Source organism: Tachypleus tridentatus, chromosome 9 (genome assembly GCF_004210375.1).
Source record: "Tachypleus tridentatus isolate NWPU-2018 chromosome 9, ASM421037v1, whole genome shotgun sequence".
In the NCBI taxonomy this organism is placed as follows: Eukaryota; Metazoa; Arthropoda; class Merostomata; order Xiphosura; family Limulidae; genus Tachypleus; species Tachypleus tridentatus.
In genome coordinates, this window is record NC_134833.1 from 70,531,135 (window position 1) to 70,551,917 (window position 20,783).

Genomic DNA, 20,783 nt, shown 5'->3' on the forward strand with positions numbered 1-20,783 from the left:
GATTTATTTATAAATTTTTACTGTAACACATCGGTTACTTTCAAAAAAGGCCGCCTGGAGATTTCACCTATTTTAATCTGTCGGAATTCTGTAAGATAGTGTGTTTTCTGTCAGTCAGTCAGACACTATAATGACGTCATATAAAACTTATGGTTTTAATTTTTTTTTTAGTAATTATTTAATATAAAGGTTGTGAGATGACATTTATATTCTATTTAGTGTTTAACTTAACAATAAATCGGCAACGTTTAAAATTAATTACAAAGGAGAGATGTGAACTACAAAGCGTCGTAGTTCCTAGAATTTTTGTGAAGTATAAACCATACGTTCATTGGGCTAACTCATTTACTTTTTATTGCATAAATAGGCTTTGTTTGTTTGACTTTTGTTTTCGTTACGTTTTCTATAAGAGATAGTTCTTTTGGCTGAAGTTTTTGTTTGGTTTAGCTGACAGAGGCTGGTGTTGTCCAAGGAAGTGAATGTCTTAACGAAACTTGGTTTTTACACTGTAGTCGATTACTTGTAAAGACTTATATAAAAGTGTTTCTGTATAAAACCTCAAAGCGGTTATCGCAATAATCCAGACCAGTGTCCAACCACGTACTCCTTTTGTTTTTGAATTTCGCGCAAAGTTTCACGAGTGCTATCTACGCTAGCCATCCCTAATTTAGCAGTGTAAAACTAGAGGGAAGGCAGCTAGTCATCACCACCCACCGCCAACTCTTGGGCTACCCTTTTACCAACAAATAGTGGGATTGACCATTAAATTATAATGTCCCCACGGCTGAAAGGACCAGCATGTTTGGTACGACCAGGATTCAAACTCGCGACCCTCAGATTACGAGTCAAACGCTTTAACCCACCTGACCATGCCGGGCCCGTAATGCTTTCCAACATTAAGAAAACTATTCATTATGCTTGCATGTAAATCCTAGAAGTAAACCCATGTTTGTATTGTGAGTTAGAGGTTTTTGGCGTACACTTTCTGCCAGATTCAAAGGTTACAAGATTGTCTATTTCGAGCCATCTAGTAATACCTGAATACTTCGGTATTATCAAAGTGATTTTGTACTATTAACGTCAAATAGTTTATTCTTTGTAAAGCAATTGAGGTCTTACTCAAATTAGTGTGGGATGAGTTTCTTGTTATAACATAAAACTATGCTGTAGGGTACGTGCACAAAATCAGCCTCATGGATCGAGCTCCGAATTATAGTTATATAAATCCAAAAGCTATCGCCAAGTTAAGTATTTTTTTTACTTAATTTTTATAACTTCGAAGCGTCATATTTTTATCACATCAAAACTGCTTGGCGTGATTATATAATATTTTTTACAGTTATGTGTGTGTATATATAAATCAAAGTAGAATATTTCAAATGGATCGTCAAGTTCTTAGTTAAAACGATTGGAAAGACAGAACAATTATTTTGTCTTTTCAGTAAACACGTGCTGAAAACATACCACTAGCAAATAAATTTCGTCTATTGATTGTCTAAGTACAAAAATTACTTACAGTTTCAGCGTCGTTTTATGCACTGGTCTGAAACCAGCAGGAAAATGTTACCACCTACCAAACCATATTTCATGTGTCCAGCAACCGAACGATAATTGCCTCGTTCACCACAAGAGGGCGGTCGTCGCCAGTTAGTCGTCAAGCCATCTATAAAGACAGGCGCACGGTACTTTTACTTCATTCATTCCAAACGCTGTAAACACAAAGCTGAGCTTTTCTCCGATTCGTGTGGACAGTGAGAACATGACTAAAGGCTTGCTATTGAACCTTGATTAATCTGTCTGGAGAATCGGAGATTTAACGATAAAATACACCGTAAACAGGAGTTTAAACTCCCATCGTTTCGTATGACATAATCAGAAAACTTAAGCGTTCTCTTTACTCCAATCAAATAGCTCGTGAGGCACGTTTATTAGTGTGGATGAAGTGTTCATCGACATAGATCACGGCAGTTCCTTTTTCTTGTAATGACCTAGACTTATCCCTTTAGGGCCTTAACCAGAATGTCTCGCAGAAGAATATTTCTCCGACAGACCCTAACTGTTTACTTACTTACAGTTTTCCTCGTATCAGGTAAGACGATTCAGAGTTTTGAAGTACTAGACCTCAAAATCGTTAATATTTGAATAATACAAATAATTGAATTGCAAATTCGAAATTTTTTCTTGGTCTGTAATTATAGTTGTTACTTTAGTAGGACTAAAGGAATCGTGGGTTTTAGTACACTTGTATTTCTTAAAATGTTTGAACTGAAACTTTCACGTCAGTCTACTTGAATGAGACAAGTACATTTTACGTTCACAAAATTAATCCACTAAACTCAAGTTTAATATGAAAAATAAAATAAGATCTTTTAGACAAAACCTCGAAAGATGACATTTTAAAACTACCAATCATTAAAATAAACGTAATGTAAATATTTCCAGCACAAAAACATTTGATCTAAAGATGTTGGAACTGGCTCTTTGTTGACCTAACCTTCCGTTATTCAGATATTTTCCGGATCAGGCTAGTTTGTCTGTTTTCTTAAATAACTATTTGGGAATTTTCTTTTAGGTAAGTCTACGACTTTACAACGCAAAAATCAGAGGTTCGATACTCCTCGGTTAACATAGCAGATAACTCGAAATAGTTTTGCTATAAAACAGATACATCTGTAAGATTGCGAGGAATTCCCGTAGCTTCAATCAGTAAATAGTAAAGTTAAATACATATATTTGTCTGTGTGTTTTTGTTATAGCAAAGTCACATCGGGTTAGCTTCTGAACCACTAAAGTTAAATATGAAAGAAACAAAGAATTACCTATAAATTTGAGAGAAAACGGCAATTAAATATACATTTCAGAAAAAAAACACGAATTAAATATAAATTTGAAGTTTAAAAAATTTACCCTAGCAATACAATTAAACAAGAGAAAATTGTGTGAAGTAGTAAGAAATACAACAGCTTATTACCTACAAAAATACTCACTAATTGCTAGGTTCTAGCATAACAAAAATATTAAATATTTTAATATACTAAGTAAAGTCCACATAGTACGTTAAATAGCATATGCTTATTACGTAGTATTTTTTAGCCTAGAAAAGAACGAACATTATGGTGTAGCCTCGTTTGTACCAAGTAAATGGCATTATAAATTATGTTTAATCTGTATAGGAAGATAACGGATTATATTAAACCATATTGGTTATAACAATTAAAATAATTTTGGATCATATTTCCAATCTATTTCCATACAATTATTTTCCATATGGACTTAGGCCTAATTAAAATGTAGTAGGTTGGACGACCCTCCTGAGATATCAATGTCGTTATTAATGAGATTCAAGTCATAGTGATCTATGCCGACTTCATTTATCTTTTTGTTATTTTCATCGTGACTCAGTGACACTGATACTGGAGAGGTATACGCGTCCTCTCACCGGTAAGATGTCATCAACGATGCGCTAGTTGAAAGTCTGAAGACAACCATCAACATGGTGCATCACTATTCGTCCCCAAACAACTTCCCACGGAAGAGCGAGGTGGTGTTGCTGTGCGTGCAGTATAGAGCAATCAGACGGTAGAGAGAAATGGAGTCCTCCGGAATATCACGTGACATTAGGTGACAATGTCTGATCGCTGCAACAGCGTCAGCATACCAAATGAGAGAATGAAAATACTCAGGTCCGGTGAAACACCAACATGCCCGAATCCTGTGCCAATCAAGAAAGGAGCTAGTTAGTTACAGGAATTATCCTCCCGAGAGAGACAGTGAATAATGGTGGACAGGAAAAGAGAAAGACAGTTGGTTTACACATGGGATGCTCAGTTGTCCTCCTTGTGGGGCAAGTTAAGAGACAACCGAGACACTGCCTCAGCCTTACTACTCCACAGGAAGATGCAGACATGACGTCCGACAGTTCGCACGCATTCATTCAGAGAAAGAACCTCTCATACCATATCAAAGGGAGAATCTTCCTCTTGACTACCTCTGTCCTGCCAAACACGTTAGTTAGCAAAGCTGTAACGATAATCTTGAACTGACATGTTGAACTACTTCCCTCCCAGCAGCCTTGGGACTTGCAAGGAAACGAATCCCAAAACATTTGACTGGAGAGGAAGTTCATGCCAAATCAAATGGAGTGTCCGCGTATGAGGCTCACTTTCCTAACTACCGAGCCATACATGTAGTTCTGTTGAGCCGTGCTGCACTGGCCTGAGAATACTTGTTGACAGTCGTTATTTTGAACCCAAGGATGTTTGGTTTTCTAGATATAGGTTCATCTCCTCTGCATGACTAATATACTTGATGGACAACACCCTACCCAGCAAATGAAGGCCACGCACTGAAACCAAGTGGTACAGATATAAGAACAGTCACTCTATCACCAACATATAAATATATGGCGATAATGGACATCCTTGACGAACACCCTGACAGATGTTGCTACAATTATTTTCCATATAAATTTAAGACTAATTAAATATACTAGATTGGACGACCCTTCTGAGATATCAATGTCGTTAATCATGAGATTCAAGTCGTAGTGATCTATACCGACTTCATTAATCTATTTATTATTTTCATCCTTCAAATCAGGTCTGTATAAAAAATGAGAGCACATTATACCTTATTGAAGGGGATTGATTTTATTATACAAAGAAAAATGTTGGGTGTGTAAAGTATTAGGTTGTCCAGAAGTAAATGTCGGAATTATCACGATGACATGTAGAAGCTAAAATATTTAATAACTTATCATTCGTTGATTGATTTAATCCAACCTTTATAGCTTACAAGGTGTCTTAATTTTCTGCTGTTTCAACTCCACTCAGAGTACGTTTTGCAACCCCCAAGGCAGCATGAACAAAAAGGAATTTCGTCTGATTTTTTTTCTATGAGTTCAAACTTGGACGAAAAGCTACCGAATCTTCACGGAACATCAGCCATCCATTCCTTTATGGATCTGTTACTGAACATATAGTTCTGTATTGGTTCAAAAGGTTTTAACACGGAGATTAAAGTCTTGAAGACCACAAAAGTTGTAGAAGGAAGCAAATTAAGCATTGCCAACCACCTGAGTGTGATTGGAAAGATGAAAAAGTTGGATAAGTGGGTTTTTCATGAGCTGGCTGAAGATCAACAAAGTCGGGATTATGAGACCTGTCAAAGATGACGCTCCAAAAATTGAACAAATTGGAAATCGAGGTTCTGCCTCATCCACCTTTTTCCCCTGACCTTTTCTCTACAGATTTTTATTTTTTAAAGCAGTTTGACAACTTTTTGAACAATAAACGCTTTCAAAACCAGACAGCTACAGAAAAAGCTTTCAGGGAATTCAATGACCATAAAAACCCTGATTTCTACAGCAGGAACATAAACATTATCGTTACGCGTTGGGAAAAGTGTGTTAAAACAAATGGTTTATTCTTTTCCAAACTTCGCAGTTCAGAAACGACACTTATTTCTGTACAACCTAATATATTATACCTTATCCAAAGTGAATAAATATAATTAAAAAAACGTTAAATATCTAAAGTACATCATACCTCATGTAAGGTGATTGGTTACCTTACACGGAACATTATATTACACTGAGTGATCCACAATGTGTTATGTTGCACTGAGTAGTTGATAATATATTACGTTAATCTGAATGGTTTATAATGTATTACGTTACATTTGTTTCGGAATTTCGCACAAAGCTACTCGAGGGCTATCTGTGCTAGCCGTCCCTAATTTAGCAGTGTAAGACTAGAGGGAAGGCAGTTGGTCATCACCACCCACCGCCAACTCTTGGGCTACTCTTTTACCAACGAATAGTGGGATTGACTGTCACATTATACACCCCCACGGCTGAGAGGGCGAGCATGTTCAGCGCGACGCGGGCGCGAACCCGCAACCCTCGGATTACGAGTCGCACGCCTTACGCGCTTGGCCATGCCAGGCCTAATTACGTTACAATAAGTGCTCCGTAACATGTTATCTTACAATTGGGGAGCTGTAAGGTGTGACATTATACTGAGTTTTTTATGACTTGTTATATTGTAGTGAGTAATTTGAATATTATATTACATTTGTTGATCCGTTTAAGTTATAGTAATTTCCATTAATTGTTGGTGTTATTGTAAACGAGACATTAGTCATGTATACCGTAGTGTGTCTATTTATTAATAGCAGTATCCAGACGTTAGCTTAAACAAGGGGGTGGTGATTGATTGATATACATTTCCTCTTAAAACCGTCTGTTAAAAAAATTATATTTAACACTCGGTCACACTCTTCAACGAAAAAAAACAAAAACGACAACCGAACTTTAAACAAGGCTACAAAAGTAATATAAAACCATGTATTTTTAGACTTGATATAAATTAGAACCTAAGATTTCTATACTATACCACTCGGAAGTTGTTGTTTTTTAAGTTAAAACTCTATGAAAAGAACGTTTATTCGCTTCGTGCAAACACAAACAGTTCTTACAGTGCGAGATATGTTAGTAATATTATATAATATATTGAAGCACTATTATCGCTCTTATTTTGTACATATATATGTAGTAATATCAATATTCATGTGTAGATTTACCTTTGTCAACTAATATAAGCAGAAGTACTTCATTTTACGATCACGAACACTAGGTAGCTACTGAAGAAAAATCGATTTCGGTAAGTAAACTCGTTTTACCAGAATATTTAGGGACGACATAACGCAATATGTGTGAACCCTAACACTGTCAAACATATAAACAAACAAACAACAGTAGAACTGTATATGGATAATGCAAATTTATAAAATAATTTAAATAGTATGTATGTTTAAAAACATTAAGATTTTGTTAACCATGTACATATATTTTAGTTAACACTGATTTGACCAAGTCAATTAAAAGCACATTTTTAACTCGCTGCTTCAATACTTTATCACCTATAACGTTGTAAGTTTCTTACACAGTTCTGTACTTATGGCATTTAAAAGCATGTGTTAACCCTTTGCAAATTCATAATATTTAAATTGATGTTTTAATCCATTGCCCAAACAAGTGTGTACTTAGAACATTTGAAAACGCATTTAACCTTTTGCTTCGGGCTAGGTGAGTTAAGACGTTATAATGTTACAGTTAATCCCACTATTCATTGGTAAAAGAGTAGCCCAAGAGTTGGTGGTGGGTGGTGATGACTAGCTGCCTTCCCTCTAGTCTTACACTACTAAATTAGGGACGGCTAGCGCAGATAGTCCTTGTGTAGCTTTGCGCGAAATTCCAAAACAAACAAACAAAATCCCTTGCTTATATTAGGTTCGTGTTCCCCAGTGAGACAGCGGTATATCTATAGACTCGCACCACTAGAAACTTGGTGTCGAAAGCTGTGGTGGGGAAAGTACCATTCAACTCGCACCACTAGAAATCTGGTGTCGAAAGCCGTGGTGGGGAAAGTACCATTCAACTCGCACCACTAGAAATCTGGTGTCGAAAGCCGTGGTGGGGAAAGTACCATTCAACTCGCACCACTAGAAATCTGGTGTCGAAAGCCATGGTGGGGAAAGCACTATTAACCTATTGTGTAGCTTTGTGCTTAATTCAGCACTAACAAACGCATAAACATAGGTTCGTACTTATGACATTTAAAAACGTATGTTTAATCCCTCGTTATCAGAGGGAAGCGCGTGTAATATTTAAAAACACACCCTATCAACAGAAAAGAATTGGCTTCAGAAAGTCACCCGTTAATCTGGGCACTTTCCGAAAGTGGACTTTCCTTCATCAGAAGTAACTGACAAAAAACAAAAACAATTAGTGTGGTTTCACTTGGGTTCATGTGTTATTTTTCTTATTCCCGCTATTTACATTTACGCTAATCGTATTTCCATAAGGCCTTTTCACATTGAATCTAAATGATTATGTTTTGTATGATTGCACATACTATAAAATGTTTCATTTTTAACCTTATGTGGTTCCTAGGATTAATTTCTGGTCGCAAAATTATTAAATTACTGTTTTGTTTGCTTTTTAGAATTTGAGAAGAAAAGGTTTATACAAACAGAGGAAGAATATTTCTGGCTCAATGAAAATCAATAAAAGTAGATAAACTTCTCACAACCGATACATTTGGATGAACTGAGATATACACTTCTAATCTTTGTCAGGAACTGTTTGCATTGATCATGTTGAATCGACTGTTTTAACAAGAACTGCGCATGAACACAACATGAGTTAGCAATTCTTGGTATTATTCTAACATTATATATGTGTTTAAACAAAACGTTTCAGCGATATTCACATTCTGAAAAAGTAGTTCTAATAGGTTAACTCCATTTATATTTTTATAATTTTCAAATTTCAGTCAATTTTTTTAAAATTTTTATTTCACGTGACTAAGTTCCATATAGCGACAAATGGCGGGAATCACGTGGATAAAAGAAAGTGTCTTTCTTCTGACATATACTGACACATATTAAACTTGTGTTTAATTAATACTCTATTAAAGAATTCTTTCACAAGCAGAACAAATTTAATCAAAGAAGTAAAATTCACCAGTCGAAGCTAGAATATGTTACAATCCTATGATTAAGCGTCATTTGAGGTTTGATAATGTGTTTATTTAATAAAGAAGTTACAATACTAACGTAATATGTAGATTGTTTGTTTTATTTAAAAAAAAAGTGAAAGTCCTTACGCTTGGAGGATTAGAACAATAAGCTTACACTCGAGAAACTACCATTTTGCGGCTCGTCATGGCCAGTTAGGTTAAGGCGTTCGACTCGTAATCTGAGGACCGCGGGTTCGAATCCCGATCGCACAAAACATGATCGCCCTTTCAGCCGTGGGGGCTTTATAATGTGACGGTCAATCCTACTATTCGTTGGTAAAAGAGTAGCCCAAGAGTTGGCGGTGGGTGGTGATGACTAGTTGCCTTCCCTCTAGTCTTACACTGCTAAATTAGGAACGGCTACCCCAGATAGTCCTCGAAATTGTGCGAAATTAAAAACAAACAGCTACCATTTTCGGAATAATTTTCCCCTTCTTCAAAGACATAAACGCCCTCTAGCAGATATTTAAAGTAATTCTTATTCATCATGAACAACGTGATTTAACGTTTTTATATTAACAAAAAATACTTGTAAAGGTTTTAATTTCGTTTTATGCGTCGAGCTTAATTAACGAGCATGGTTAAGAATGTATTTTTATTATAATTATGTTTCTGTTATTCTCAACTGATTTCCAAGGACCAAACCGTTTAATTTCCCAGTTACAGATCAAGTTTAGTAGCGTAATAACTTTTTATTTGATTTTTTACATCACCAGATGACTGGGGAGTTTGACTCGCAATATGAGAATCACAGGTTCAAATCCCTGTCATACCAAACATGTTCGCTCTTTCAGTCGTGAGGGTGTATATGGTGTTGGTCAATACCACTATTTGGTAGAAGAGCAGCCCATAAGGTGGCGGTGGGTGGTGATGATCAGCTGCTTTTCCTTTAGTCTTACACAGCTAAATTAGGGACGGCTAGCGCAGATAGCCCTAGTGTACCTTTGCACGAAATTGAAAAAGAAACAAAAGAAAGCAATGTCCAAAATTTGACCTATTTACTTGACATACATATAATTAAACGATAATAGTAATATCAGTTTACGAGCAGAAGGCAACGGCCGTGTTTGTTATATCCTAAGCAAAGTCATTTCACAACAGTTCATGGAAATATTGTCTCTAAATTGGTTTTTAATACCGAAATCTTTCGATTGCAATTCTCGGAGACACGAATTTAAAATATACAAATCCTTACTTACTCAGAGCTAAGTGAAACGTACTTTACTTGTGACAATATTTTAGTCTGATAAACAATAAAAATAATTTAGGGCTCCCGGGGTTTTTTATCTGAAATTTAAAGAAATATGTACAGAACCACCGGATAGCACTGAGTATATTAATCTAGACCTATTACGTGGTCCGGAACGTGGTTCACAGTAATTCTAACTGCTGAAAGGGTGGACATTAAGCCTTGCTTGACTAGCAGAGTGTCAAGTTTGATCGATAAACAGGCGTTGGTTATAATCTCGGAACCAGGACTCGTATAGAGACTAGCACTTTGGACATATTATCAGAAATTATTACTGCATAAACTTTAAGTGTGAAACTTGATTTCTCTTTTCTGCCAAACACTTGATAGCGTGATAATCACAGCAGTTAGCATCAGTTCTTTCTTAGGGATCGCCAGCATCGCCTTAACAAAATTAGGTCACTAATACGAACGAAGTCCACGCTACTGAAATTTGTTTCCAATGTTTACAAATTAGAACAAACTCAATGTTGTCAGGAATTAAAAAAAACAAAACTCTTTACTTGTCATGTTCAGATTCGTCGTTTTGTCATGTTATTAAGTTGTCCGTAATAAGATGAACATAATATGTGTAATCGAGCTACACTAAACCTTGGGCCTCATTCACGGTACTTTTTTGGCTTTTAAGAACGACTTTATAATTGAGCATGATAACCTTCATGAGTTAAGTTAACCAACTTAAATCAAAGCTGTAGTACCAAGTGCCCAGTAAACTATGTCTAAATTATTAACCAACTGAAACCAAAGTCATGTTAACAGGAGTGAACTTTGTCTGATATGTTAACAAGAGTGAACTTTGTCCAATATGTTAACAAGAGTGAACTTTATCTAATATGTTAACAAGAGTGAACTTTGTCTAATATATTAACAAGAGTGAACTTTGTCTGATATGTTAACAAGAGTGAACTTTGTCCAATATGTTAACAAGAGTGAACTTTATCTAATATGTTAACAAGAGTGAACTTTGTCTAATATATTAACAAGAGTGAACTTTGTCTAATATATTAACACGAGTGAACTTTGTCTGATATGTTAACAAGAGTGAACTTTGTCCAATATGTTAACGAACTTATTTTCAGTACGATAACATTCCTGTCTTTTAAGTGTTTTCCAAAAAAATGGTCATTTCAGCCGTAATGGGTGTTATAATGTGACGGACAATTCCACTATTCTTTGGTAAAAGAGTAGCCAAAAAGTTGGCGGTGGGTGGTGATGACTAACTGTAGTCTTACACTGCTAAATTAGTAACGGCTAGCAAAGATAACCCTAGAGTAGCTTTGTGCGAAATTCACAAAAACAAACAAACATCTTTTAACAATTTATTTTAACGTTGAGTTGTAGTAGAGTGAAAAGTTCAGGACTAGTTTATGTTCAAATATATTCAATACTTGTACTATTATGTCATCACGTATTTACAAGCGTCAAACGCATAAATTAAATCTAAAAAGCTATACTGTCACATTTCACTTTTTCTTAAAGTTCGGGAATGATGAACTATTTTTGAATTAATTGTTTTTATCACCATTTTATAATTTTTAAAACCATGAAATTCAGAGGAATAATAATCTATTTTTATTGTGTCTTGTCGTCGAATGTCGTGTAATACAGTTGTATTTCTTTGTGCGAAATTCAAAAACATAAACAAAAACACATGTTCAGAAAATATTATTTAGAAATTACTTCCATTGTTTGTTATTTTAAAATTAGGATAACTTTCATACGCCATAGCTAATACAAACGTAACAGTTTTATCCTAGATATAAAAGGAAGTGATTCATGATACAACTTAAAGTTCATCACAAATTTCTTAGATGAACGTACAGAACCACCACTCGTTTCTTTTTCTTTTTGTACTTGTTTACGGACGTCAAGTTAAATCTAGTTTTTTTTCACGGTCAATGAAGTATTTTTTCCCAGAGTTTAACTTTGCGTTACATCTTCATAAGAGAGTAATGATATTAGCCATTAAGATATCTTTGACCTGATCGATCATCAAACTTGTCCGTAAAACTTCTTTATATATATGCTTACTTCTAACATGTTTTAATAAACTAATTTATTACGTGTTTTTATGGTAAACGTTTGTTAGTTGTTCAGCCAGTCTAAATTCATCATGAGACTCAGGAGATATAGTGCTGATATACTGACTATTACTACAGTTTGTTTTATTTACAGTTTGTATACTGAGTGGTACTAAATTTTGGATTATTTACGGCTAATATCCTGGCTGGTACTAAACTTTGTTTTAATTACAGCTAATATACTCTCTGGTACTAAACTTTCTTTTACTTATTGCTGATATACTGACTAGTACCAAACTTGTTTTATTTCCTGCTGATATACTGACTGGTACTAAACCTTGTTTTATTTACTGCTGATATTCTGTCTGGTACTAAACTTTGTTTTATTTTCTGCTGATATATTGACTGGTACTAAACTTTGTTTTATTTACGGTTTCTATAGTGACTGTTGTTGTACTTTGTTTTCTTTACAACTTGTATAATGACTATTACTAAACTTTGTTTTATTTACTACTGATATACTGACTGTTATGAAACATTGTTTTATTTACAGCTTGTTTTCTGGCTGGTACTAAACTTTGGATTACTTATTGCTAATATACTGACTCTCATTAAACTTTCTTTTATTTTCTGCTGAAATATTGACTGTTACTAAATTTTGTTTTAATTACTAACATTATACTGACCATTACTAATTTTTGTTTTACTTACTGCTGATATAATGGCTATCACTAACCTTTTTATTTACTGCTGATATACTGATTATTACTGCACTGTGATTTATTTACTGCTGCTATACTGACTGTTACTATACGTTGATTTATTTACTGATGATATACTGACTGTTACTAAACTTTGTTTTATTTACTGCTAATATTCAGACTGGTACTAAACTTTGTTTCATTTACTGCTAAATTACTGACTATTACTAAACTTTCTTTATTTACTGCTGCTATACTGACTGTTACTAAACTTTGTTTTATTTACTGCTGATATATTGACTGTAACTAAACTTTGTTTTATTTACTGCTGATATACTGACTGTTACTAAACATTGTTTTATTTATAGCTCGTATACCGACTGGTATTAAATTTTGTTTTATTTACTATTATTATTCTGACTATTACTAATTTTTGTTTTAATTACTGCTGATATACTGACAGGTACTGAACTTTGATTTATTTACTGCTGTTATACTGACTGGTACCAAATATGTTTCACTTACAGCTTATATACTGACATGTACAGACTGAACTCTGTTTTATTTTCTTCTGATATATTGACTGTTACTAATATTTGTTTTATTTACTAATATTATACTGACTATTACTAATTTTTGTTTATTTACTGCTGATATAGTGACTATTACTAAACTTTTTTATTTATTAATGATATACTGACTGTCACTGAACTTTGTTTTATTTATACATTGTATACTGACTGTATTTAATTTTTGTTTTATTTACTGCTGATATACTGACTGGTACTAAACCTTGTCTTATTTACTGCTAATTTTCTCACTGGTACTAAACATTGAATTATTTACTGCTAATGTACCGACTGTCACAAAACTTTGTTTTATTTTCCGCTGATATATTGACTGTTACTAAACTTTGTTTTATTTACTAACATTAAACTAACTATTACTAAACATTGTTTTATCTACTGCTGATATAATGACTTTTACTAAACTTTGTTTTATTTACAGCTTAAACACTGACTGCTACTAAACTTTGGATTATTTACTGTTAATATACTGACTGTCACAAAATATTGTTTTATTTCCTACTGATATACTGACTATTACAAAACTTTGTTTCATTTACTGCTTGTATATTGACTGGTATTGAACATTCTTTTATTTCCAGCTTGTATACTGACTGGTATTAAAATTTGTTTTATTTACTGCTAAAATACAGGCTGTCACTATACCTTGTTTTATTTTCTGCTGATATATTGAATGTTATTATACTCTGTTTTATTTACTAACATTATACCGTTTATTACTAAAGTTTGTTTTATTTACTGCTGATATATTGACTGTTACTATACTTTGATTTATTTATTGATGATATGCTGACTGTTACTAAATTTGTTTTCTTTACAGCTTGTAATATGACTGGTACTAAACTTTGTTTTATTTACAGCTTGTAAACTGACTGGTACTAAACTTTGTTTTATTTACTGATGATATACTCTCTGGTACTAAATTTTGCATTATTTACTGCTGATATTCTGACGGACACTAAATTTTGCTTATTTACAGCTTGTATACTGACTTGTACGGACTGAAAATTGTTTTATTTACTGATAAATAATTTGATTCATTTATTCCTGATTTACTGACTAATTACTACACTTTGTTTTATTTACTGCTGATATACTGACTGTTATTAAACTTTGCTTTATTTACTAACATTATAATGACTATTACTGAACATAGTGTTATTTACTGTTGATTTACTGACTATTACTCATCTTTGTTTTACTTACTGCTGATATACTGACTGGTACTAAACTTTCTTTCACCTACTGCTGATATACTGACTGGGAGCAAACTTTTTTTATTTACTGCTGATATACTGACTGGTACAAAACGTTGTGTTAATTACTTCTGACATACTGACTGTCACTAAACTTTGTTTTATTTACTAACATTAAACCGACAATTACTGAACTTTGTTTTATTTACTGCTGATAAACTGACTATTACTAAACTTTGATTTATTTACTGCTGATACACTGACTGTTACTATACTTTGATTTATTTACTGATGATATACTGACTGTTAATAAACTTTGTTTTATTTACGGCTTGAATACTGATTGGTACTAAACTTTGGATTATTTACGGCTAATATACTGACTGGTTCTAAACTTTCGTTTACTTTCTGCTGATATACTGACTGTTCTAAAATTTGATTTATTTACTAAAATTATACTGACTATTACTAAACTTTGTTTCATTTACAGCTTGTATACTGACTGGTATTAAAATTTGTTTTATTTACTGCTAAAATACAGGCTGGTACTAAACTTTGTTTTATTTACTAACATTAAACCGACAATTACTGAACTTTGTTTTATTTACTGCTGATAAACTGACTATTACTAAACTTTGATTTATTTACTGCTGATACACTGACTGTTACTATACTTTGATTTATTTACTGATGATATACTGACTGTTAATAAACTTTGTTTTATTTACGGCTTGAATACTGATTGGTACTAAACTTTGGATTATTTACGGCTAATATACTGACTGGTTCTAAACTTTCGTTTACTTTCTGCTGATATACTGACTGTTCTAAAATTTGATTTATTTACTAAAATTATACTGACTATTACTAAACTTTGTTTCATTTACAGCTTGTATACTGACTGGTATTAAAATTTGTTTTATTTACTGCTAAAATACAGGCTGGTACTAAACTTTGTATTATTTACTGCTAATATACTGACTGTCACTATAGTTTGTTTTATTTTCTGCTGATATATTGACTGTTACTAAACTTTGTTTTATTTACTAACATTATACCGACTATTACTAAAGTTTGTTTTATTTACAGTTTGTATAGTGACTGTTACTGTACTTTGTTCTGTTTACAACTTGTATACTGGCTATTACTAAACTTTGCTTTATTTACTGCTGATATAGTGACTATGACTAAAGTTTATTTTTTTCTGCTGATATATTGACTGTTACTAAAATTTGTTTTATTTACTAACATTATACTGACAATTACTAAACACTATTTTATTTACTGCTGATATAATGACTGTTACTAACCTTTGTTTTATTTACAGTTTGTACACTGACTGGTACTAAACTTTGAAATATTTACTGTTAACATACTGACTATCAATAAATATTGTTCTATTTCCTACTGATACACTGACTATTACAAAACTTTGTTTTATTTACTGACTGTTACTAAACTTTGTTTCATTTACAGCTTGTATACTGACTGGTACTGAACATTCTTTTATTTACATCTTGTATACTGACTAGTAATAAAATTTGTTTTATTTACTGCTAAAATACAGGCTGGTACTAAACTTTGTATTATTTACTGCTAATATACTGACTGTCACTATAATTTGTTTTATTTTCTGCTGATATATTGACTGTTACTAAACTTTGTTTTATTTACTAACATTATACCGATTATTACTAAAGTTTGTTTTATTTACAGTTTGTATAGTGACTGTTACTGTACTTTTTTTCTGTTTACAACTTGTATACTGGCTATTACTAAACTTTGCTTTATTTACTGCTGATATACTAACTGTTACTAAACTTTGTTTTATATTCTCCTGATATATTAACTGGTACCAAACTTTCTTTTATTTACTAACATTATACTGACTATTACTAAACTTTGTTTTATTTACTGCTTATATACTGACTGGAACTAAACCTTGTTTTATTTACTAACGTTCTACTGACTCTTAGTAAACTTTGTTTCATTTACTGCTAATATAGTGACTATGACTAAAGTTTATTTTTTTTCTGCTGATATATTGACTGTTACTAAAATTTGTTTTATTTACTAACATTATACTGACAATTACTAAACACTATTTTATCTACTGCTGATATAATGACTGTTACTAACCTTTGTTTTATTTACAGTTTGTACACTGACTGGTACTAAACTTTGAAATATTTACTGTTAACATACTGACTATCAATAAATATTGTTCTATTTCCTACTGATACACTGACTATTACAAAACTTTGTTTTATTTACTGACTGTTACTAAACTTTGTTTCATTTACAGCTTGTATACTGACTGGTACTGAACATTCTTTTATTTACATCTTGTATACTGACTAGTAATAAAATTTGTTTTATTTACTGCTAAAATACAGGCTGGTACTAAACTTTGTATTATTTACTGCTAATATACTGACTGTCACTATAGTTTGTTTTATTTTCTGCTGATATATTGACTGTTACTAAACTTTGTTTTATTTACTAACATTATACCGATTATTACTAAAGTTTGTTTTATTTACAGTTTGTATAGTGACTGTTACTGTACTTTGTTCTGTTTACAACTTGTATACTGGCTATTACTAAACTTTGCTTTATTTACTGCTGATATAGTGACTATGACTAAAGTTTATTTTTTTCTGCTGATATATTGACTGTTACTAAAATTTGTTTTATTTACTAACATTATACTGACAATTACTAAACACTATTTTATCTACTGCTGATATAATGACTGTTACTAACCTTTGTTTTATTTACAGTTTGTACACTGACTGGTACTAAACTTTGAAATATTTACTGTTAACATACTGACTATCAATAAATATTGTTTTATTTCCTACTGATACACTGACTATTACAAAACTTTGTTTTATTTACTGACTGTTACTAAACTTTGTTTCATTTACAGCTTGTATACTGACTGGTACTGAACATTCTTTTATTTACATCTTGTATACTGACTAGTAATAAAATTTGTTTTATTTGCTGCTAAAATACAGGCTGGTACTAAACTTTGTATTATTTACTGCTAATATACTGACTGTCACTATAATTTGTTTTATTTTCTGCTGATATATTGACTGTTACTAAACTTTGTTTTATTTACTAACATTATACCGATTATTACTAAAGTTTGTTTTATTTACAGTTTGTATAGTGACTGTTACTGTACTTTTTTCTGTTTACAACTTGTATACTGGCTATTACTAAACTTTGCTTTATTTACTGCTGATATACTAACTGTTACTAAACTTTGTTTTATATTCTCCTGATATATTAACTGGTACCAAACTTTCTTTTATTTACTAACATTATACTGACTATTACTAAACTTTGTTTTATTTACTGCTTATATACTGACTGGAACTAAACCTTGTTTTATTTACTAACGTTCTACTGACTCTTAGTAAACTTTGTTTTATTTACTGCTAATATAGTGACTATGACTAAAGTTTATTTTTTTCTGCTGATATATTGACTGTTACTAAAATTTGTTTTATTTACTAACATTATACTGACAATTACTAAACACTATTTTATCTACTGCTGATATAATGACTGTTACTAACCTTTGTTTTATTTACAGTTTGTACACTGACTGGTACTAAACTTTGAAATATTTACTGTTAACATACTGACTATCAATAAATATTGTTCTATTTCCTACTGATACACTGACTATTACAAAACTTTGTTTTATTTACTGACTGTTACTAAACTTTGTTTCATTTACAGCTTGTATACTGACTGGTACTGAACATTCTTTTATTTACATCTTGTATACTGACTGGTAATAAAATTTGTTTTATTTACTGCTAAAATACAGGCTGGTACTAAACTTTGTATTATTTACTGCTAATATACTGACTGTCACTATAATTTGTTTTATTTTCTGCTGATATATTGACTGTTACTAAACTTTCTTTTATTTACTAGCATTATACCGATTATTACTAAAGTTTGTTTTATTTACAGTTTGTATAGTGACTGTTACTGTACTTTTTTCTGTTTACAACTTGTATACTGGCTATTACTAAACTTTGCTTTATTTACTGCTGATATACTGACTGTTACTAAACTTTGTTTTATTTACAGCTTGTTTTCTGGCTGGTACTAAACTTTGGATTATTTACTGCTAATATACTGACTGTTACTAAACTTTGTTTTATATTCTCTTGATATATTAACTGGTAGTAAACTTTCTTTTATTTACTAACATTTTACTGACTCTTAGTAATCTTTGTTTTATTTACTGCTGATATACTGACTGGTATTAAATTTTGTGTTATTTACTGCTGATATACTGGCCGGTAGTGAATATGTTTCATTTATAGCTTATATACTGACATGTACAGACTGAACTTTGTTTTCTTTACTGCTAATATACTGACTGTGACTTAAGTGTCTTATATTTTCTGCTGATATTGTGACTGTTACTAAAATTTGATTTATTTACTAAAATTATACTGACTATTACTTAACTTTTTTATATTTACTGTTGAAATACTGACTATTGCTAAACTTTTTTTTTCTAATGATATACTGTTTGTTACTGAACTTTGTTTTATTAATAGCTTGTGTAATGACTGTATTTAAACTTTGTTTTACTTACTGCTGATATACTGACTGGAACTAAACTTTGTTTTATTTACTGCTTATATACTGACTCTTACTGAACTATTTTAATTACTGCTGATATACAGACTGTTACTACATTTTGTTTTATTTACAGCGTGTATACTGACCGGTACAAAACTTTGGATTACTTACTGCTAATATACTGATTCTCATTAAACTTTCTTTTATTTTCTCCTGAAATATTGAATGTTACTAAACTTTGTTTTAGTTACTGCTTATATACTGACTGGTCCTGAACGTTGTTTTACTTACTTCTGATATATTGACTATTACTAAACTCTGTTTTATTTATTATAATTATACTGACTATTGCTAATTTTTGTTTTACATACTGCTGATATACTGACTGTTATTAAATTTTGTGTTATTTACTGCTGATATACTGACTGGTACTAAATTTGATTTATATACTGTTGATATACTGACTGGTACTAAATATGTTTCATTTATGGCTTATATACTGACATGTGCAGACTTAAGTTTCTTTTATTTTCTGCTGATATAGTGACTGTTACTAAAATTTTATTTATTCACTAAAATTATACTGACTACTACTAAACTTTGTTATATTTACTGTTGAAATACTGACTATTGCTAAACGTTTTTTTTCTAATGATATACTGTTTTTACTGAACTTTGTTTTATTTATAGCTTGTATAATGACTGTATTTAAACTTTGTTTTATTTACTGCTTTTATACTGACTGTTACTAAAATTTGTTTTATTTTCCTCTGATATATTGACTGGTACTAAATTTTGTGTTATTTACTGCTGATATACTGACTGGTACTAAACTTTGTTTTACTTACTGCTGATATACTGACTGGAACTAAACTTTGTTTTATTTACTGCTGATATTCTGTCTGGTACTAAACTTTGTTTTATTTACTACTGTTACACTGACTGTTACTAAACTTTGTTTTATTTTCTGCTGATATACTGACTGATATTAAGGTTTTGTTATGTACTGCTGATATACTGGATGGTACTAAATATGTTTCATTTATTGCTTATATACTGACATGTACAGACTGAACTTTGTTTTATTTACTGCTAATATACTGACTGTGACTTAAGTTTCTTTTATTTAATGCGGATATATTGACTGTTACTAAAATTTGTTTTATTTACTAACATTATACTGACTATTACTAAACTTTTTTATTTACAGTTTGTATAGTGACTGTTACACTACTTTGTTTTGTTTACAACTTGTATACTGACTATCACTGAACTTTGTTTTATTTACTGTTGATATACTCACTATTACTAAACTTTGTTTTATTTACTGCTGATATACTAACTGGTGTTAAATTTTGTGTTATTTACTGCTGATATACTGGCCGGTAGTAAATATGTTTCATTTATAGCTTATATACTGACATGTACAGACTGATCTTTGCTTTCTTTACTGCTAATATACTGACTGTGACTTAAGTTTCTTTTACTTTTTGCTGATATAGTGACTGTTACTAAAATTTGATTTATTTACTAAAATTATACTGACTATTACTAAACTTTGTTATATTTACTGTTGAAATACTGACTATTGCTAAACTTTTTTTTTATAATGATATACTGTTTGTTACTGAACTTTGTTTTATTTATAGCTTGTATAATGACTGTATTTAAACTTTGTTTTATTTACTGCTGATATACTGACTGTTACTAAACTTTGTTTCATTACTGCTGATATACTGACTGGTACTAAACTTTGTTTTACTTACTGCTGATATACTGACTGGAACTAAACTGTTTTATTTACTGCTGATATTCTGTCTCATA

General features: G+C 31.7%; 1 protein-coding gene across 1 annotated transcript in view; it reads left to right on the forward strand.

The window, feature by feature from the left end:
- Nucleotides 1–1,711: 1,711 nt before the first annotated feature.
- LOC143227134 (uncharacterized) overlaps nt 1,712–20,783 on the forward strand; it is a 66,781-nt gene continuing 47,709 nt past the window's right edge. The window contains exon 1 of the mRNA XM_076458641.1: nt 1,712–2,089. Coding sequence (XP_076314756.1) covers nt 2,020–2,089 — 70 coding nt within the window. The 5' untranslated portion in view covers nt 1,712–2,019. The remainder of the gene's footprint in view (nt 2,090–20,783) is intronic.